The sequence below is a fragment of the Cynocephalus volans genome, chromosome 1, assembly GCF_027409185.1.
Source record: "Cynocephalus volans isolate mCynVol1 chromosome 1, mCynVol1.pri, whole genome shotgun sequence".
Taxonomy (NCBI): Eukaryota; Metazoa; Chordata; class Mammalia; order Dermoptera; family Cynocephalidae; genus Cynocephalus; species Cynocephalus volans.
In genome coordinates, this window is record NC_084460.1 from 23,186,836 (window position 1) to 23,208,492 (window position 21,657).

The window sequence follows — 21,657 nt, forward strand, 5'->3', positions numbered from 1 at the left end:
TCGAGGCGGAACTGTGCCTTCCACCCGCTGCTACTTTGGTTGAGTTTGTAGCTCCCGCTCTGGATATCAAAGCACATGGTAGCCTGGATAGGAAGGTGTCTGGGAAAGGAGGAGTCAGAGCCACAGGAGCTGAGTGGTCTTGGCCAAACCAGGTTTAAGAGACATGCTTTTTGAAATGTTTATATTATAGATGTTTCTGGAAGACACCTTTCCTGGTCAAATAGGCATAGGAAACACCACCTGTGTCATGCCCTTCTTGACGATACACAGTACACAAACTTGGGAGCAGCTCTGAGAAATCATTAGCAGGAATGTTCTATTTCCCCCAGGAAACACCTATTAGTGGTACACAGTTGGGCTTCGGGGGCTGCAAGCAATATGGTTGGCAAACACGGGCAGAAATGGGAAGAAAAGTAGGAAGTTTGCAGAACAAAACTAAGAAATGGACAAGCAGGGAAGAGGGGGAAGTGAGTCGTGAGTCCTGGGAATGTCCCACCAGCGCCACAAGAAGTGGGATGGGTTTTCTTCTGGAGGATTCCCACAGCTACTATATGTAATTCTGTGTTGGCAAAGCAATGCCAGACCACAGAAAAAGATGGAAAATACCCTGTGCAATGAAGCTTGTGAAACTTAAATCCCTGTAAGGTTTCCTTTTTAAAAAGTAGACTATCTATCTTAGGAATGTGGATATAAAATTCTATATAAAATATTAACAAATTAAGTCCCAGAAGAAAAATATAGCATGGCTAACTAGGGTTTGTATCAAGCATGCAAGAATGGCTCAGCACAACACAATCCATGTGAACAGATTTCAGGAGAAAGGCCTTATGGTTTTAGCAATTGATGCTGGAAAAACCTTTTTGTGGGGGGAGAAAAAAACAAATATCCCTAGTGAGAATTATATAAGTAAAATATCACCAGTGCTCATGTTAAGTACTTCCTTTGTGCTGGCATGGATTCATGCAGGTAACAAGTAACAATACCTGTTGCCACACTATGGTGAGGACAGCAGCAAAGGGTGGGACCTGCTGCTGTAATCTTAATAGGACAAGAAGAAAAGGAGAAATGCTAAAAATAAAGGAAAAAATAGGATTTGCCCTACAGCGTGAATGAATACCTAAAAAACCAAAGAGATTCTTCTTGTGGGCTTTTTTTCAGACACTACGGGAGCAACGTTAGGGTAAAATCAGGAGAAAAGGAGGAAGGGCTTACTCTCTCCCCTCCGTCTCTCCTCTCGCCCACAGCACTACCTGACATGCTTCAGTGGCACCATTGCAGTGCCTTTTCTGCTGGCTGACGCCATGTGTGTGGGCTATGACCAGTGGGCCACCAGCCAGCTCATCGGGACCATTTTCTTCTGCGTGGGAATCACAACTTTGCTGCAGACAACATTTGGATGCAGGTGAGATTGGAGTATTAAATTAGGGTGCTGAAGCCCGGGCAAGGCACTGAGCTGCGCCATTGGCCTAGGGCTGCTTGCAAAGACCACCTGGAGATGTGGGAGAGTCCTTGTGGCCATTGGTCCCCCACTCTCCCACAGTGTTCGTCTGTGTTTCTTCTCTTGGCGAATGGTACCACCCCCTCCCAGTTGCACAAGCTGGCAGCTCAGCCTCGTGCCCCCTCCTCTCATGCTCTCTCTCCAGCACCCTTCCGCATTCCTTTAGTTCAGACCTGAGTGTTCACTGGGTTCCCGCTTGGTTTCCCTGCCTCCAGGGCTCATCTCTGCCCCCAACACTCTGCTGCACCCCCACCCCCATCTTTCTAACATTCACATCTTACTCGGTGCCACACAGGCTGCAGCTCTGCTCCCTGTTTAAGCCAGGACGTGCCCAGCGTTTAGGCTTGCCCCTTGTCCTCTGCCCCACCTACTTTTCCAGCCCTGCCTCTCACTTCCTAGCGCTCACCCTTGAGTGACTGAGTGGTCCCTGCCCTCTCAGCTCCTGTGTGCTTGCTCCCCACCCACCTGACACACAGGTGTTCTTCCTTTGCTCCTGGCTTGTCCTTGCCTCCTTTGACTCATTCCTGACTCCCTGGAAGCCCTGTGTTCACTTCTGAACATCTGAACACAAGATGCATCAACGCATGCATCTTGTGTTCATTCTTCTAATGTGGCCCTTATTCTAATGTGCCCTTTTTTATTTTTACATCTATTTTCTCTACTGGATTGTGCTCCCCTCCTGATGCCAGGGCTTTGGCATGGTCACCTTGCATCCCCAGCTCCAGTGTAAATGTCTGTGGAGCTGGCATAGGCAGGAACAGGAACGTCCTTTGCCACCTCCTCCCTCAAGCTTGGTTTTTCCTCTCCTGTCCTGTCTTCTACCTCTTCACAGTGTAGCCTCTTTCTTTACCCCAGGGCTCAGCTTAGGGAGTAGAGCCTGCCCTGACTGTTCTGAGAGTGAATCTGCAGGTTCTGTCCCTTGCTCCATCAGAGATGGTCTCAGTAAGGCTTGGCCTTCCCTACTGGGGGACATGGGAGCAAAAGGGACACAGCACAGAAGGCAGCTGGGAAGTCGTGGACTGTATTCCAGTGAGTCAGAATCCTCAGGGAGCTCAAGAGGGTCTCCCTTACTTGGGACAGAAGAGCACTGGGAGAACTGTGAGCAGTGTTGGTGTGTTCTGATTGGTAGTGTAGGCTATGTCCTGGGCAGGCAGATGGCAGGTCTGCTGATAGAAAGAAGCCCTGTGGATTCAAGGTCATGGGACTGTCACGCTCTTGGGTTCTCACTCTCCGGCTCCGGTTAGACTGCCTATGGCCACTACCATACCTAGCCAAAGGGAGGATCTCTCAGGGGACCTCCGGGGAAGGGGAAAGGGTATCATCAACCTGCTGGGGTAAGGAGATGAGGTCCGGGCCTTCCAAGAGGACTCGAGCCAGGCAGTTAAACTTGGCTGTCAGCATCTTTCATTCTTTTGGTTCGGCACTCATGGTTCTGTTTCAAGCCCAGAGTGTTTGAAAAAGCTTTTGCTGGCTGATTCAGGAGCTTACCTTGTATACAGGGCTCTGATTCTCTGGGGCAATGTCCTTTTTCCAAACAGCTGACTTATCAGTGAACTTGTAGGTGGAATCCATCTGTAAATTTGGGCAGTACCTGTAGTTGAGAATTCTTGCTTGATCTGAAGAGGGAATAAAAGATGTCTTTATTGCAGGGAGGCTAGTCCTGGCTGACAGCTGAGCCTGCTGGGCATAGTTGCCTAATGGTGTCACAGCAGGGAGGGCCTGGGTCATGGGAGGGCACCCTATTGCCCATTGTTGGGCACACAACCGGAATAGAACAACCCAGGTCAGTGTGGTTCACCTCCCCTTCTCCCTTTGAAAGAACAATTGAGCTGAGAAGGAACAGGAGGGGGATTTGACCCCCTGCTGGGATGGCTCAGGGACCCAAAATGCAGCTCTGTGGCTTTTGGGTGTGTGTGTGCACTCCATCCATGCCCATGAGGCTTGGCGAAATCAGTGCCTCGGCTCTGTCTGTGGGAGATGTTAGGGAAAGTCCCACCCCCGTAGCCTTTGGGGTTGTGGGAAGCAGCGGGTCCCATCCCTTGCTGCTGTCCTCACCATAGTGTCCCACTTGCTCAGGTGTAAATCAGGAGGTGGAGCCACATCTAATGGCCATGGCTGTGAATGCTGCTTGGTGGGTGGAGGTGTATCAAGGGGCTTTGGTGTGGTCTTGGTCTTAGGATGTGGGTTTTCTGTGGCTGTCAGCGTGTGGGTGGCATCCATACACTTAACCTGGGACAAGAGGAAGTGTACTGACTCTTTCACACAGATACGTAGTGACTCAGCTGTGTAGAATGTGTTGGTGACTGAGACCTGGCCATGGTGGCAAGCAGAGGTGACAAATGAAATACATGGCCCACCTGCCCACAGTATACAGGACAGTGCATCAGGGAGACGCAGTGGCGTCCTGCTGGGGACTTGGTGGAGAGTCTTGGAGGAGGTGGCATTTGAGACAGATCCTGAAGACTGAGTGGACTCTCAGCCTAGGTGGGTAGAGGGAGCATGTTCCATCCTGGCAGGGGTGGGAGCAAAGGCAGGGCATGATGGTCTGGCACGTGATTCCCCTGACCGGAGCTCGGAGGCCAGGACTTGGGCGTTATCAGCAGGGCACATGGGACCTGTGATGTCCTCGTTAGCTGGGGACCCACCTACAGGGTTGCCTCGAAGGAGGTTACTTGGTTACTAAGTACAGGGGTACAGGTTGGATCCCAGGGAATCAGGGGAAGGCAAGGACTCTGGAGGGAAATAGGAAGGAGGCAGCAGGGAGGCAGAACCCAGGGACCAGGAGAGGGATTCGGAGACAGTGAGAGAGTGTGTGTCTGAGGGATGAGTTCAGCTCCAGCCCATATTCTGGAGGCCCACTCCTGCTTTTCACCCTTAGCTGGCAGGAAAAGCAGCATGGAGTGTGCCTCACTTGTCTTGGTTATAGGATCTTTGTAGTTGCATGGATTAGAGCAGTGCCTTTGGGACAGGGGTGGGGGCAGCCACCACACGTCACCCTACTGGCGTTCCTGGCCCTTCCAGCACTCAGTTACCCTCTCATTCTAACTCTATTTGTGCCAGCAGCACATTGTTCTTGCCAGCTCCACAGAGCCTCAAGCTGCTGGGGATAGATTCTTTTCAGTGTTGGTCTGTGTGCATTTGAGGTCTGCTGTGCAAGGCTCCATGTGTCCCGAGGCAGTGGAGGTGTGTTATGCTGCAGTGGTGAGACTCGTGGGGTTGCTTCCCTCCCTGCCTGGCTGGTCACCATCTGTGGGGGTGTTTGCCGTACTGTGTATTCGTGTGTCCCATCTCCTGCCACTCTCTGCATCTCTCCATTCTCGTCCCTTTCTGTTAGAACTCTGACTCCTATACCCTGCTCCCCCCGTCTTCCCCTCCTTGCACTGTGCCAGAGAAGGCAGGGCCACCCCGTCAGCTGAGCCACCTCTCAACGCCCTTGCCCCAGGTGTCCTGTGGGTTTTGTGAAGGAACAGCAGAAACCCCAAGAGTGGCCAAATATCCCATTACCATAGTCCCTACTTCCCCACCTTCACGCTTGGGTTTTCCAGTAGAGCAGGGTTGGCAGCCAGACCTCAGTAGCGAGACCTCAGCTCTTACTCAGGATGGGTTCTGTTCCTGAGTGCTCTTCAAGTAGGTGTTGCCTGAGAGAGAGCATGGCCAGTGCTCACTACAGGCAAGGTTTTGGATAACTTTATGAAACTAATTCCTTGGGCAATGAGAGCCCACACTTGGTGAGTGTAAAGCATTAGCTTACAGCATGTGGCAGATGAGAAATTAGAGGGACCTATTCTGCATTAGGACCTTGGACAGGTGACCTCTCCAAATCTGATGAGTTTCATTTGTGAAAACGAGAGGAGGCTCTCCCTAAGGTGTCCTGTGAATGACATTTTGCTGTTATTTTAATGGATCTATTATGTTTTTGCAGATTACTATAAGCTTCCTAAAATACTTTGGGAGTTGTAGGGTATGAATAATATGAAAATCATCTTAGTTCTGCTAGATGCTAATAGCATAGACCATCATCATAGGTTGTGAATTATCGTTTGAATAGACTTATGTATTTCCTTGTGGCACAAAACAGGATCAAGTAAACAAAGCAGGTGGAGCAAAGCAAGAGGGAAAGGCAGATGTAGCCAGAAGTGGGGTTTATTCCCAGCGTCACTGCCGTGATGACTGCAGATGGCCATGTGGGTTTTGTTTGGTTTTTTTAGTTTACCACTCATTTCCTTAGGCTTAGAGCAGCAGCAGCAGTTTTTTCACGTTCAGCTTTCATGATTTCTAAGACAGATTCTCAGACTCTTCCAACTCTGAGGTGGTTCTCCATGTTGTGTTTAAGTTCTGTGTGTTTCTTTGTGTGTTTGCCTTCCATGTGCTGGGTGTCCAGTGCTTCATCGTACTGGGTGTTGTGGGTGCATGGGGTCTGCAGACAAACCACGGCACATGCCTTTGAGTGGGGCCCTCTATTCTGAGTGGGCTCAGATGGCTGCACACCTGGAGCAGACGAAGGAACAAGGTGCTGTCTCGAGTCATCCCATGTCCTCCTTTCACTTGGGCTCCGTGGTTAATAGTGGAGTGCTATTCTGGAGACCTGTTTCACTCCATAAAAATAATCAGAATCAATGGGAAACCATGAAAGTGAAACAGATGTGTGCCTCTGCAGACCTAAGCACGAGCCCAGAATTCTAGCCTTCAGTTGCCACAGCATCAGTGCTCCTCTGGAGCCACGTGGAACTGTATGCTTCGTGGGTGTCTGACACCCTTCTTCCTTAGCTCACATCTCCCCTGGCACTGGGTGTTTTCCTTTCCTCTGGGGAGGATGTTTTGCAGTGGAGGCCATCCACCTGTCTCAGCCCCAGTTGTGTGACTTCTGTGCTTTTGTGCTTCCCTGAGCCTTTTCTGCTGGAGGAAGGGCGGGGGCATTGCTTCCCTCTCCCTCTTGCCCTCTGTCCTGCCTCTCTCTTCTTCCTTCTCCCTTTGACCTTGATCCCCTGCACTTTGCTTGAACAATCTTCATTCCTGAGTTTCCTTGAGTGAGATTTCAACAGTTCTCCTTATTGTGCTTGATTTGTAATGTCTATTCCAGCTACTCCTTGTTCTGGAATTAGTAGAGAGCCTTTAAAATTCTGAGAGATCAAGGCAGGGTTGTTCAGAGACCCCTAACCCTGGTGTTAGCCAGCCGCAGCAATCATGCTGGTTAATCTTCAGAATCTTTGTGGCAGCTGAGTTTCTCAGAGTTCCTGCCCTGACCCCTGGTGTCTCTGCAGAGCTCGGGGTGGAGGAGGATCCTCCAAGACCCTGTTCCTCGCCCACCACATTGACTTTCATGCAGGGGTGGCAGGAAAAGAGCCGCATTTGGGGGACCACCCCAGCCTTTTGTACCTGGCTCCTCTTGGAGGCATCACTCTGACCCTTCTGGCAAAATAAACTGTAGGTGGGGTGGCCCCTTCCAAGGGGGCATCTCCTGGCCATTCCCATTCATTTGCTGAGAAAAGATAGGGCTTGGCCAGGGGAGTCATTGTAGCCAATTGAGAAACCTGGTCTTAAACCAGATTGTCTTCTCCTAGGAGAGAGAGTTTCCCTGTCTTTTATCTGATCGTGTTCTTAGGGCCTGTGAGGGGCCTTGTCCATTTTGTATGCTGTGTGCTGGGGGCTGCTCCAGGATACTTCAAGGTCTTAAGTCCGGGGGCTTTGAACTCATAACGGTTGATGAAACTTGGAAGAATGGAGAGATTCTGTGAATAAAGTGGAGTAGAAGAGACTGGGATTCCTCCACGTTCTCTTATTATATATGTTTTTGGGTGGGGTACATATGTAATATTTTTTGTGTGGGTTTTTTTTTTTTTTTTTGGTAGCTGGCCGGTGCAGGAATCCAAACCCTTGACCTTGGTGTTGAGCCAATTGGCCAGCCCAATTTTTTGTTTTTGAACAACTTGAAAATAGAGTTGCAAACATCAGGATGTTCACTCCTAAATACTGTTCTAGGAATAAGGGTCTCTCCTGTGTAACCACCATGCCATTTATCACACCTGAGAAAATTAAGCATTTTTGTCATATTATCTGATATGCAGTCCATGTTTAATTTCCCCAATTGTCCCTAAAATAGTTTTAATACTTATTCCCTCTACCACCTCGAAGTTTTCAAGTTCAAGTGGTGCATTTGTTTGTTGTGTCTTTGGTCTCTTAATAATAAACAGTCCCCACCTTCCTCCTCTGCATATCATCGTCTTTATAAAGAGTCCAGACCAGTTGTCTGGTTGAGTGTCCCAAGGTCTGAATTTGTCTGATTGTGTCCTTGTGACGTTGATTTGTTCTGCAGTCCCTCTTATTTGTTATAAATTGGAAGATGGGGCCAGAGGTGTGGTTGATTCAGGGTGAATGTTTTTGCAAAAATTACTGTGTTGATAATGTCAAGCAGGCACATAACAGGGGGTGGTAGGTTTTTTTTTACCCAAATAAAAAATTTACCACCCGTTTAACTAAAAAAGAATTTAAAGTAGTACATTAAAATGGGAAGCCAGTGAGAACCGGGAGGTAATGGCCTCGGAGGAGGGGCTTTGCCTCACTCCCCCAGCCGGCTGCATGGGGAGCTTTGGGCTCAGAGGTGGTCTGCCTCCCTTTACCAGATGCATGACTTTGGGCAGCTGCCTCGTCGCTCAGAGCACTTTCCCTAGAATGTGAAGTAACAATAATAAAATTGTTAATGAGCATTAAATGAGATAATGCCTGGCACCTGTCCACATTCACCTGTTGGCTCTGGTTATCTTAGTGAGGTAAGGGGAAGGAGGCAGCTGAGGCAGAGGGGTCCAGCGGTCAGGGCTGGGGAGCCTCATGGAGCAGCACCCCCTGACCAGGATGTGTCCCCCTGACACCTGTGTCTGTCACATAGGCCAGCAAGGGCACTTGATCTAGCGCCCGCTCTGGAGGCCTGAGCACCTCCTGCCTCTCGGCCAAGTGCCTTCTGTAGGGCAAAGCTGCTCCCAGCCAGACTGGGCCACCTGAGTTGGCAGTTTCAGCTCTAGCTCTTCTGGGTGGTTGCCCCCTTCAGCTGATGCACTCTTCTCTCTGTTTGCTAGTATATCTGATGTTCCAGGGGACTAGGAGATGGACTGAATCCTCTTGTCATATGCGGGCTTAATGAATTTAGTTCTATATGACCTTTTTTCTTTGACTGTCAGATCCTGCTTGCCCCACACATTCCCACATCTCTGAGTTGCTCCTTCTCTTCCCTGCGGCCCACTGCTTCCCCTCCTTGTCCTTCTTCTTTAGGCAGGTGACTGCCCTGGCAAAAGCAGCACTGCGCACGATAGTGCATGGAGTAGAGGATAGCTCCTGTCACCAAATACTAGGAGGATGTTCTTTTCAATTTTGGGATTTAGTAGCTATTTGGCATTTTAAGGACTATATTGTTATCTTCACTACCCCCCACCCCTGCCAGACACTCAATAAACATTATTTTCTTTAAAGTCATATCTGTTGAGTGATAATTGACATACAGTAAAATTCACCCATTTTAACAGGTACAGTTAGATGAGTTTTAACCCATGTGTACAGTCACATAACTATCACCACAGTCAACAGAATGTTGGCACACCTCCAGAGTCCCCTCATGTCCCTTTGTGCCTGGCTAGATCTTTAAGTAGCCAAAGTATTTGTATAACAACAGATCCTTCACTTGGAATAGTTGATACTACTATCATGTTTGAAAAGGAGGTCACCAAAATTTTATCCACCTAACTCTCCAGAATTCCTGTGTTCTCTCTGGACAGAGCCTCCTACTTGGAGAGCTTTGGTTCGGGAGAGCAGATCTTCAGCTGCTTGCTACTGCAGGAGTGTCTCTAGTTGGAAGTACTGACCAGAATAGCTTATTTAATATTGGTATTTACCTGTAAAACCAAAATAACATGAACTTGAAGACAGAGGTTGCACTTGCCTTTAATAAAGAGTTTCTTTGAATCAACTCAAAATGGTTTAGATATCCAAATGTAAGAATTATGAAATTATTTAAGTATTAGAATAAAACAAGGGTGAATTTCTTTATAATCTAGATGCGGGGAAAGACTTCTAAACTAGGATTCAAACTCCAGAAGCAATAAAAGGATGATAAATTTGACATTAAATACTTGCATAAAACATTTTTAAAATTTTCACATTGTAAAAATACACCATAAACAAAAATGACAAATTGGAGAAAATATTTGTAACAGATCACAGATAAAATCAAATACAGAAAGAACACTTAACAATGAAAGTTAAAAACTTCTGAAAATCCTACAGAAAAAAAGAGCCAAAGACATAAGAGTTTTGCAGTGGCCCTCACCCATATGAAAGGATTGTCAGATTTACTTATAATAAGAGAAATACGTTTTGCACCTTCATGAATCTTCCCATAGGTCTCATTGCCATTTGAACTTTTTAAGACCTTTCTCTGATGGCACCAAGGGAGGACTACACACCCAGGGGCCTGGGCAGTGTCTGGGTTTAGAATGAAAATTCATGCACATTTTACTCTCTGTTGTCTCTACTGCATTCTAAACAATGTCTGCTCCCAAATTGCAGTTAAAATCAATGTGCCAGAAAGACTTAACCTCTTATTTCTAGCCTAATAAAATTCCTTTCGAAGAATATTTGTAAATAGTGCCTTCAGTTCCCTAAGTGTTTATCAGTGCTGGGATAGGCCGGTGGGAGAGACGTACCCACTTCCTACTGTCGGGTCCCTCCAGCCTCAAGGGTGAGGTGGACAGTGGCATGGGCAGTGTGGCCTTATGAAGGGAGCAGATGAAGCCTGAGGTACACATGGAGCCCTGGCCTGGACTGGCTGGTCATGTGAGCCGGTGCCAAGGGATGTGGGAGGCAGCAAAGCACAGACTGCACATGGAGCCAGGTCGCAGCCTGTGGGAACATCTCTGACTTTGTTCCTTCAACTGAGAATAGCTCAGGGTTAAGGTCACCTTTCCCAGTTTCCCTAAAGTGATCCTTCCAGAGCAAGGTCCTTCAGAAGTTTTCCTCTTGCCTACAGGAAGAACACAGGACACATGCCATCTGGACCCCACTGACCCTCACCATATCAACCCCCTGTGCTTTCTCTTCAGTAAAGTATCTGCACTTGTCCAAGGGCTCCCAGTTCTGTCATGCGGCTCCCATTTGGCGCCTCTCTTCCCCCTGCTTGGAACTCATGACCTCTTACGTGCATGCAACAAGGCACTTCTTGTTCTTTAAGACTAGCTTAGGGACTGCTTCTTCAGAGCCCCACAGCAGTGTTCACCGTCCACGTCACTGCCCTTCACGTGTGGCCACGATTAGTGTCTCCTACACACAGCAGAAACCCCTCAAGGGCTCAAGTAGTTTTTTCCACTGTCACATCTGCTTATAATTGTGCCTGTGTCAGGCAGATACCCAAGAAATATTTATCAAGTAACAATAAGTCCCTTCATCTAGCACAGGAGGTGTCAGTCTCAGCCTCACCTAGAAGCGATTGTACAAACTGCAGATTTGGTGCCACCACCCCACATTCTGGCTGACCAGGTCTGGGTGGGATGCAGAGATCTCCATTTTTAACCAGCAACCCCAGGGAGTCCTGACTGTAGCTTACTGGCCTCGTGGGGTGTGATTTGCAGAAATCTTGACTAGGAAGTTGATAGAGTTGTAAGTTGCAGGAGGAATGCATTGCAGATTCACAGGAGATCATAGGATATTTCGTAGGGGTGGTGATGTTTTCTCTGTGCCTTGAGTGACAAGTAAAAGTGGAATATTAGAAATGTTATGATTGACAGAGAGAGGAGATGGGCTCAGAGGTGAGAATCCCGACCCCCTTGCAGGAGTACGGGAAGTGTAAAGGGTGAGAGTCGAGGCTGGGAATGGGGAGCAGGTCACCTGGGTGCCCTGTTGGAAAAGGGAGACCTCCAGCAGGGTTTTGAATAAGGACTTGTCTGAGGCTGGTTGGATTCTTTTGTCTTCCCGGGGCTGGAGCCTGACATGGGACTGTGTCATGACAAAGTTGCCTCTCTGCTCAGGTTTTTTTTTTAAACTAACATCTAGTGACACTATTAACTGCAAAAACTTTCATCTGTAAAAATCCATATTTCATCTGCCTCTTTACAGATTTAAGATGTTTTTTCTGTAAAGGTCTAAGCAGTAAGTATTTTAGGCTTTGCTGGTCTCTGTTAGGACTACAGCTCTATCATTGTAGCACAAGAGCAGCCAAAGACAATGTGTAAATAAACGAGCATGGCTGTATTCCAATTCTTACTTAGAAACACAGGTAGCGGACCAGATTGGCAACCCCTGGTGTAAAGAAAGGCACAGTTTAATTTATTGGCTTTTCTAGTCATCAGTAAAAAATAAAAGAGCAGGCAGTCTGTCTTCCTGAGGTTTAGGTGGTGACGTGAGCAAGAGGCACCAAGGCAGGAGCCGAGAACTGACCAGCTTCATGCTGGGCTGGCACTGGAAAAAGCCACTCTCATCTTCACTCTTTTTCTTGGAAATTGGCTTTGTTAATTGTGATCTGGGGCTCTCGTTTATTGCTTTCATATGCTCTTGTTGCAGCCTTCTTAAGAATATCCCACTCAAGCCACTGATTTGTGCTGTCAGTCGTAGAGCCCACACTTACTGCTGGGTATTAACACTTGTGATGGGTGGTGTGCATGGCTGAAAGGTGAATCCTGCCATGTATAGCTCTTTCCAGATCATCTTGCCAGACTTTTTCTGTTATCACCCACTTTCAGTGGAATCCAGGGTCCCAGCTGCTTCCAACTGAGTGAGCTTCTTTGCAGCAGTGCTCTTAGGGCCTTTTGTCCTGGTTGAGCCATAAAATGCCTGTCCTGAAAGGTGCCCAGGTCAGATGCCAAAGTCAGGTTCAGACCGAGGTCTGACTGAGCAATGGAACCCAGAGCTAGTCTTTACTTTTGCCACTTCCAGTGAATCACCAGTGCAGTGGGATGGCCATGTTCCTAAGGCCAGGACCTCTAAATGCAACTCTCCATTCGTGTTACATTGTGCAAGGATGCATTGCTTGAAATTGGAAGCTATGGTAAAACAGATGCCATTTGGACCATTTGGGATGGTATCCATTTCTAATTACATGCTGACTTTCCTTTACCCTTTCAGTATATTCCTGAAAATTTGTGCTTAAGGAATTGTCAAACAATGTTTTCCCTTTGATATACATTCCCACTTCAGTGACCTTCACTTCTACTTTGACTGCATTGTGCTCCGGGCCCCTCCGGCAGGTAATGATAACTGGATGGTTGGTGGAGGGCATGCCCATATGAGTGGCCATCAGCAGTGCATCTGGTTTGTACTGTGTGGCCTGCCTCTGGGCCTTCAAGCCAGCATCCTGCCTACTTTCCATTGATTTCATTCCATGATTAAAATGGCTAGGAGAGCATTTGTAGCAAGGGAGTCTTGACCCTCGTCTGGCTCAGAATGGTGTATTCTAGTCTCTGGGCTTGCAAAGCGGCTACTGCTACTGGTCCTTCAGCCAGAGCCGCTTCTGTTTCGTTCCAGTTCCTGATTCACTGTGGGCAGGACTTTCTGTCAGACATCTCAGGGGAGGATGCTGGGTTCCTGTCTTGCTGGCCAGGCCACTAACAAGGCTGCTTGGGGCATTTAAGAAGGATTTGGATGTCTGGGAGTTCCTAGCCCTGCAAACAGAAGGAGCCAATTTTATATTTTGACTCCAAAATAATGTTAAAAATAGTGACTAAGTTTTCATGCTAACCCATAAATCCACTTTAATACAATGTAGTTGAAATGCTGTACATTTCCAATAATAAAAAAAGTCAAAATATTTTTAATTTGGGTAGGTAAAGTGTTCATAAAGTCAACATGAAGCATCTAAAATATAATCGAATGATGGCATTTGTGGATCTCTGCATTTAGTTTGAGGATGTGGGCAGGAAATTTAATGGAGTGTCTGCAAGCTTTCTGGGTCCTTTAAAAATGTGTTAGAACACTTAAGTATTTTTATGATTAAGCAGAATATTATATCTACTGTCACTTTGTAACTTACAGCTTTCCTTTTCCTCAAAAGATCCAGATCACTAACATGATTTTAATACTTATTCTTCGTGATTAAGGTGGTTTTTGACTCACAAAATGGAACAACAGAGGGAGATAGATTTTTTTCTATGATAACCGATAAGAATTTTGAAGGGAGGAGGGGGGTGGTAAGATAGTGGATATACACTGGTGTTTAATAAGGAGCTCATAAACTGAGCAGGAAAGAGGGATGCCCAGTGCCTGAAAACCCCCACCCCCATGGGAAGGGAGGCGATGGCAGGGCCGGTATTGGGGTGCTGGCACTGCCTCACCCTGAAGGGGCCCACACTGGAGCTGCCTGTGGGGAGGAGCAGCAAGAGGGGAGGATGGAGAAGCTGGTAGCCCCGGCTGCGTGGCAGAGGAGGTCTTTGCATTTGCTCATGTGCTGTATGTCTATGGAAAAGACTGTTAAGCTGTCAAATAGTGAACTACCTCGGTAGTTCCTGATGCCGTGATCATGGTTTTGGTCTCGTTTCTTTTAGGTTACCCCTGTTTCAGGCCAGTGCTTTTGCATTTTTGGCCCCTGCTCGAGCCATCCTGTCTTTAGATAAATGGAAATGTAACACCACAGGTAATTGCAGTTATTTCCGCATATGTCATTGGGGTCCTTTAATGCAGGTGATAAAGGGAGGCCTGGACATGCAGCCCCCAGCAGCGTTAAATCCTTTCTGGAATTAGGCACAGAACACACAAACCCACAAACAGCTTAGAATGCTCCAGTCTGTGGATCGTGTCTGTCTCTCTCTTTCTATCCACTCATTCATCCCTAACCCTAAGAGCAAGTAAGGACCAGGAATGACCTCATTTCTCTGTGCTAACGAAATTGATTTATATGGGGACGGAATAGAAAAGTATTTGTGCTATTTTTCTGCCTCTCTCTTTCAGTGGATTTTATGACCAACTAGTAATCACTCTCTTTGCTGCGTCAGCATCCCTTCTCTGAAACATCTTTGCTTTTTAAGGATCTGGCTACTGTGGTTTTCTGCAAATGACTTTCATTTCCCTTCCTTAGTGATTGCAAAGATCCTTGAGGAACCCGGTCAGGAAAAGATAGGGAATTTGAGAAAATCAAAGTCAGACCTGTTGTACGCTCAAAATACTGCTACATTTTGAGGTTCTAGGAGCAAAGTTTTCCAGACTTCATTTCCTTCCTTGCTCCTAGGAGTTACTTGTGACCATGGATTTGATTTAGGAACTGGAAAAGGTCCTCTGTTATCTAGGTTTTTAAAACATCAGTCCAGCAACCTTGCTGTCGGGCACTTCAATTAGCTGCTTGCAAAGGTTGGTTTTTTGCGTGAGGCTGGTACTAGTAACGTGCATCACCACTTCAGTCAGCTTTTGACAAGTTGGGGAGCTCTCAGTTGATGAATACATTTGGTTAAATTAGCATGGGGGAATCCACCTTTCAGTATAAGCCGTACTGTTGTAGGTTGAATTGTGGGGATGGGTAATGACACAAATATGCTTAAAGCAGGGAGGAAATTCTCCTTAAAGGGTAAAATGAATGTGTCCTGTGAAACATCAGTGTCACTCCAAGAAAACTTTGTTTTTGCTTTTGTTTTCAAGATGTTTCAGTTGCCAATGGAACAGCAGAACTGTTGCACACAGAACACATCTGGTATCCCCGGATCCGAGAGGTAAAAGACGAGCGTTGTGTGCTTGTGGCTTCTTTGTGTCTCTTCTTAGCTTTGACATTGGTTGCACCCAAGAAATCACAGTTGCTTTTACTTAGCACTTCTTTTCTTTCTCAACTACCAAAGCTTCTATTTCTGTTAAGATAAGTGGAAATGTAATACCACAGGTAATTGTTGTTAACCTAAATTTAGTTAACATCACTTGAGAATAAAGCATGTGGAAATGCTTTGTGTTTCTTTTCTCCTGCCGACCCACACAACTGTCCCCTACACTCTCCAGCATAACTTGCTGAGGCTCACAGCTCACTAGAAAGTGCCACAGAGCCAGCAGGATTGTTCGTTCTGATCTCAGTGTTTGCCTGTATTTGTTGAAAAAACTAAAGACATTTGTCTGCCAAAGTGCACTTGAAACAGAACAGTGTGGGGCAGTCCCCAGACTTGAAGAGTGGCCGGTAGGTTATTCATATTTCCTGAAACCCATGAGGTCATTCGCCATTTGTTCAGAATTAGCACAGATATGGCTGTTGTGCACAGCAGAAACATTCCTTTAGGATTTTTGTCAGTAACACTATCTTTTAAATATCCTGACAGGACTCACTCTTTAAAGCCAAGAGTCTTTGTAGTGCTGTATTCCTATAAAGCTGGTTATTTTGAAATGTTGTGTTTCTTAAATGGGAATTATAAATTTCATCTGCATCATTTATCAGCGGGAAAGGCAAGTGGGCTTGTGTTCAGTGCCCATTTCTGTTATACTCTTATAGCAATGATGTCATCCTTAAGTGAGCTAGGCCCCAATTAACCCCACTGAAGTTTTTTGTGGAGTCCCAGGGAATTTTCTAGCTATCTCGTACCTGTTATATAACATAGTAATTTGTTGCCTTCCAGAGTTATCAATTGTGGTTGCAGGTGACATTTGGCGTGTTTGACCTACAAGCAGCTCACTCTCACGTCTGTCCCATCTCTTATTCCAGATCCAGGGGGCCATCATCATGTCCTCATTGATAGAAGTGGTCATCGGCCTCCTAGGCCTGCCTGGTGCTCTGCTGAAATACATCGGGCCCCTGACCATAACGCCCACGGTGGCCCTCATTGGCCTCTCTGGTTTCCAGGCGGCGGGGGAAAGAGCTGGGAAGCACTGGGGCATCGCCATGCTGTAAGTGTTCAGAGGTCATTCAAGAGTGCACAGTGAAAACCTCCCCTCCTCCCGCCACTGTGGGACAGTCTTTTGGAACATTCAGACTTTAGGAAGTTATTTTGTTTAAAAAAGAAAAAAAAGAATGATCTGACAGGTTAAACTTTTATTACTTCGTGTTAGGAATAGTTGAATTTTTTAGACCCAGAGGTTGGGAAATGACATGTAGTTGAGGTATTCCAAAGATAGACTTGGCAGTGATGTGTAGAGGGAGGGTTATAAGGTTTTAAACTTGTGTAATGGAGTGAGATGGTGGCGCCATTAGCTCTTGACTTTTGAGGTCATGCCAAGTCTCAAGTGCATGAGTTAGAATACCGAGAAGCCAAATCCTTTAGATTCGACTCAAAAACACTTCCAGACTGGCAAAGACAGAGACGTGGCAGGAGGGTTTATTGGCACTGGTGGTGCAACTGAGCTCTCTAGGCTGCACATAGCTCTGCACGCATGGGGAGGCCGTGGTTTCTGCCAGGGTCCTGCTAGTCAGTGCTGAGCTGATCCTTTTGCGTAGAACTTCACCTCCATTAAAGATGTCCCTTGCCCCTTAAGGTAATGTCAACATTTTTTATTAGTGAAGACATACAAGACTCTGATAATATTATAAGATTGATGATTAGAGTCATAAAAGTCTGTTTACCACAAACAGAGCCCACATTCTCTTTGTGTGTCTGTAGAGCATATGTAAGAACTGATTATATCATAGGTAAATGATTCCAAGACCCTGGAATTTTACCAACCGGTAGAATTTCTAAAACAAAGTAAATAATAACATAAGAGGATTTCTAATTTTTTTTTTTGCTTTGAGAATTCTGTAATTATTTAATAATAGGCAACATTTGTTGAGTCTTTACTATGCATAAATGCTTTACATAACACTTCTGTATAAGATAAGGTGGCACCTATAGTTATTCCTATTTAATAGCTGAAGAAACAGAGGCACAAAGATGCAGTGTTACTTGCCCAGAGTCACACAGCTTATAAGGGGCCAAGATGAGTTTCAAAACCCAAGTGGTCCGATGAGAGCATAACTCTTTACACTCAGTCTTGCTTCTGTATATTAGAACCTGATGTACAAATAGTGAATCGTAGTATAACTGTAATCCATACATCATTACAAATTAAATTAAGGTATGTGAAAATATCCAAGATTGTTCTTAATTTTCTTATTTCACCAAAGGCTGGTCAAAACATTGCCCACACCAGCATGGGTGTGTAAATGTCATGTAAGAATGTTCATGCAGTGAAATGCAATACATGCCAAAAAGGAGAATTTGTGTTTATGACACAGTAAAATTAGAAACCGATAACAAAAGGATGAACAAATAACCAACTGTTTAGAGGCTAAAAAAAAAATTGTTATAAATAACTCTTAGAGAAGAAACTGAAACTTCACAATGACTGATAATTTGGCATATGATGACAAGAGCAGTACTCATCATACGTAGAGGGTAGCCAGAGTTGTTTTCGAGAAAACTCATAACCTTTAAGGCAAATAAAGTACAGATGCTCTTTGACTTAAAATAGTGTAATGTCCAGATAAACCCTTTGTAAGTTGAAAGTGTATTTAATACACCTAACTTACCAGACATCATAGCTTAGCCTAGCCTACTATAAACGTGCTCAGAACACTTACATTAGCCTATAGTTGGGAAAAATTATCCAACACACAGCCTATTTTATAACAAAGTTATTATAAAGAATTTTGAGTCAAAATTCGAAGTATGGTTTCTACTGAATACGTATTGCTTTTGCACCATCATGAAGTATAAAAATCATAAATCATGCTATCCTAAGTGAGGGACTATCCGTACATGAGGAATTTCAGTAGCTAGAAAAACAGGATAAGAAATAAACCTAACAAAAGCAGGAATAAAGAATAAAGATACAGAAGATATGAAACAAATAGAAGTGATACATCTAAAAGCTGGTCCTTTGGCAGACACTTGGCAAGGCTAACGGCTAATAAGATGAGATGAGAATGAGTGTGCATATAGAGGGGTAAATCCTCAGATCCAGGGAGGGCAAGTTATATCTATGCTGCCTGCCCCAAATTAAGAAAGAGAAGTAATAAAATGGTTTTCCAGAAAAGCCTAAGTAACCAAACTTGACTCCTCCTCGCTCTTACCTCGCAATGTTGGGGCTCCTGAGATGGTGATCCTGGGCCTACTGGCTCCCCCAGGAGCTCATCTTGTCCATAGCCTCCACACACGTCTCTCGTGCTGGAGACATCTGCATAAACCTCTAGCTCAGACCTGCTGACTCCAGACATGTAGATCTAGCCCCACCCTTGCCCTCTCCACAAGACGTCTCCAACTCTAAGTGAAAAAGCTCCAGACTTTTGATTCCCTCCTTCCCTGCATGCCAGCTCCTTCTGTCTTCCTCCTCTCGGTAAATGGCACAACCATGCTTCTGGTTGCTTAGGCCAGCAACCCTGGCGTCGCTGTCCATTCTTCCTTCCCTTGTTCTCTGCATACAGCCCATCATTCTCTTCTGCCTCCAGGGCAAATCCTGAATCTGTTTTCCTCTCTGGGCTTCACTGCCACCACCCTCACAAGGCTCCCCCTCGGCTGTGCATTCCTCACTAGTCTCCAGCTTCTCTCCTTCTCCCTTCCCGTCCATTCTCAGTCCTGTAAAATGTCAGCCATGCATGCTTTCCCTACCTCTTCCTCTCTTCTCTTCTTTTATTCATTTTGTTTGTTTTTAGTGGCCTGCTGGTATAGGGATTTGAACCCTTAACCTTGGTGTTTTAACACCAACCAACTAAGCTAACTGGCCAGCCCTGTGTTCTCTTCTTTTGAGACTCCAATTAGACACAAGCTAGAATTCTGGAAGATTTTAGGGCAGTTCATGGTCCCAGTGTCTGAAACCTCACCTGCTGCCCCTTGGTGGGTTTGCTAACATCTCTTGGGCTGGGCACTCAGGCATGCAGAGGTGGGAAATGATCTCGAAGTATTTCCCAGGTGCCTTTCCTCCACTCACTTGTGCTTGTCTCTTTCTGGACTTTCCAGGACGTTGGACCTCCTGGACTCTTCCTCTACTTTCCTCTCTTGTTTTCCATCTTTTTGTCTTTTATTCTCTATTTGTGGAAATTTTCCTGAGCTTTCCCTTTAATCCTTATTTTGAGCTTTTCATCTCTGCTCTCATTCTTTTTATTTTTCCAAGAGCTCTTTGTCCTTAGGATGTCAGCTCTGCGAGGGCAGGGCCTCTGCTCAGGACCAGTCAGCTTGGCACCCCCAGCACCTGGTCCACCTGTTGCAGAGCAGGCGCTCAGTAAGAAGGTTGTGGATTACCAAGGGAAGTGTGGGAAGCAGAGTAAACCCATGACCATGGGAACAGTCAAGAATGTTCTCGAACAGTTTGGATCCCTAAAAGAAGCCCTGGACCCAAATAGTTAGACATTGATTGTATTAAATCTTCAAGGAAGAGAGAATTTCTGCACTGTTTAAACTGTTCTAGAGCTTTGAGAAAGGAGGAAACTTCCAAGTCAATTTTGTCTTAATGGCAAACCCTGACTGAGCTAATACGAAAGGAGAACCACAGGCTATCATTTTCCTTCCTGGGGTTGTGTAAAGAAAAGCCCCGAACTGATCTGCAGTCTTTGGGTATGTCCCACACAGAGTTTTGAGTTCAAATGTGCTCAGGTAGCATGCTAAAGTTCAGCATCTTTCTCTACTGTAAGGCTTTTTACAATCTTTTAAAATGCCAGTGTGCGAAGGTCTCTTCCCAGAAAAGGACCTTAGTATCCAGCCCTGCCCATACTTAATTTATTTTTTTAATGACACATCTATAAGCATGTCTTGGAAGAATGTTCCTTGGAACATTATTTGGGAAAATACTGCTACAGACAGTACAATGAGAGAATGATGTGTTATGTGTTATTTCAGAAATTCAAGTATGATTAAATATTAGAAAATTTATTAAAATCCAGCATGGCTCCATGGTAGATTTTGTTAAGTTTTTACTAATAAAAACCATGCTGACAGTTTTCCTAAAAAAAAAAAAAAACCAAAACACCTTTTTTTTTTTTTAAAATAATGAAATTCAGTCTACATCACTGAAGCAAACTGTTAGCAGTGTGATAATAGAAGGGTCTGTCATGAATAAGGTTAAAAATGCCTTAAATGTGCCTCAAAAATGTCTTTAATGGACTCGAATCAGGACTGTCTGTTGAAATCAGCAACCAAGATGAGCATGTTTACTATGACTGGTATCATTTAAAGTTCTTCTGGATGTGCTAGCCAATGCATAAGACAAGAAAATAAAACAATAAGGATCAATACCAGAAATGTCAAGGAGAAAGGAATGATGATTTGGCTTTATAGGAATTAAATACATTCCAGAGCTTCATAAATAATACTGTGGTCCTGGGACAGCGATAGACATTGGTAGAGCAGAGTAGGAGGGATGGAAACCGAACCAAAAAAAAAAAATATTTAGTAGAAGATAGCAATCATTTGAAATCAGTGGGGAATGAAATCATTTGAAATCATTTGAAATCAATGGGGAATTTTGTAAGAAAAATTAGATAACTTTTTGGAAAAAAGCTAGAATCCTAGTTTATATCAAATTATATTTCAATTGAATTAAAGACTTAAATATAGAAAATAAAACCATAAAGGTGGTAGAAGTAAACCTACGTAAATATTTAATCATAAAGTAGGGAAGACTTTCGTAAAGCGGATATTAAAAAGAAAATGGCAGATAGATTTTACTGTTGATGCACTTAAAACACATATCAAAAACCACTGAAACTGAATTAAAAATGAATCTTGGGAAAAGTTTACAAAAATTTTATAGGAAAGATTTATGTCCCCGATTCATAGTTTTACTAATTTAAAAGAGAGAATCCCAGTGAAGTATGGATGGAAGGATATGATGTGAATGGCTGTTAAAGCAACAAAGGAAATACAAATAAGCTAATCAATGTGTCTGTACAGACATGGGTTCCAGAGTCACACCAGTAGAGACGGAGTTTAGAGACATTCCCAGAGGAGGTTAAATGTGGCACATTAGTGGCTGCCATTTTTAGCATAATGCATAAGTCCTTGATAGCTTGATAGGAACTGTTTTTCCTGGGAAAAATTTATTTTTTATTTACTTTTCTTATGGAAAAGTTCAAACCTATTCAAAAGTAGAGAAAATAGTATAATGAACCCCCACATACCATCACCAAACACTCAAGAACAGTCTCATTTTTTCTGTACCCCACCGTTTCTCAGCCCCCTCCAACTCATTTAAATTCGAATCATTTGAAATTTAGCAGTAGACAAATCTAAAGTCGGAGTAGTCTCCTACCACTTTCT

The 21,657-nt window shown here is 45.0% G+C and overlaps 1 protein-coding gene across 1 annotated transcript in view; it reads left to right on the top strand.

The window, feature by feature from the left end:
• SLC23A2 (solute carrier family 23 member 2) overlaps positions 1 to 21,657 on the top strand; it is a 127,648-nt gene that overhangs the window by 84,842 nt on the left and 21,149 nt on the right. Inside the window, exons 5-8 of the mRNA XM_063091151.1 lie at positions 1,245 to 1,402; positions 14,014 to 14,102; positions 15,098 to 15,168; positions 16,137 to 16,318. Coding sequence (XP_062947221.1) covers positions 1,245 to 1,402; positions 14,014 to 14,102; positions 15,098 to 15,168; positions 16,137 to 16,318 — 500 coding nt within the window. The remainder of the gene's footprint in view (positions 1 to 1,244; positions 1,403 to 14,013; positions 14,103 to 15,097; positions 15,169 to 16,136; positions 16,319 to 21,657) is intronic.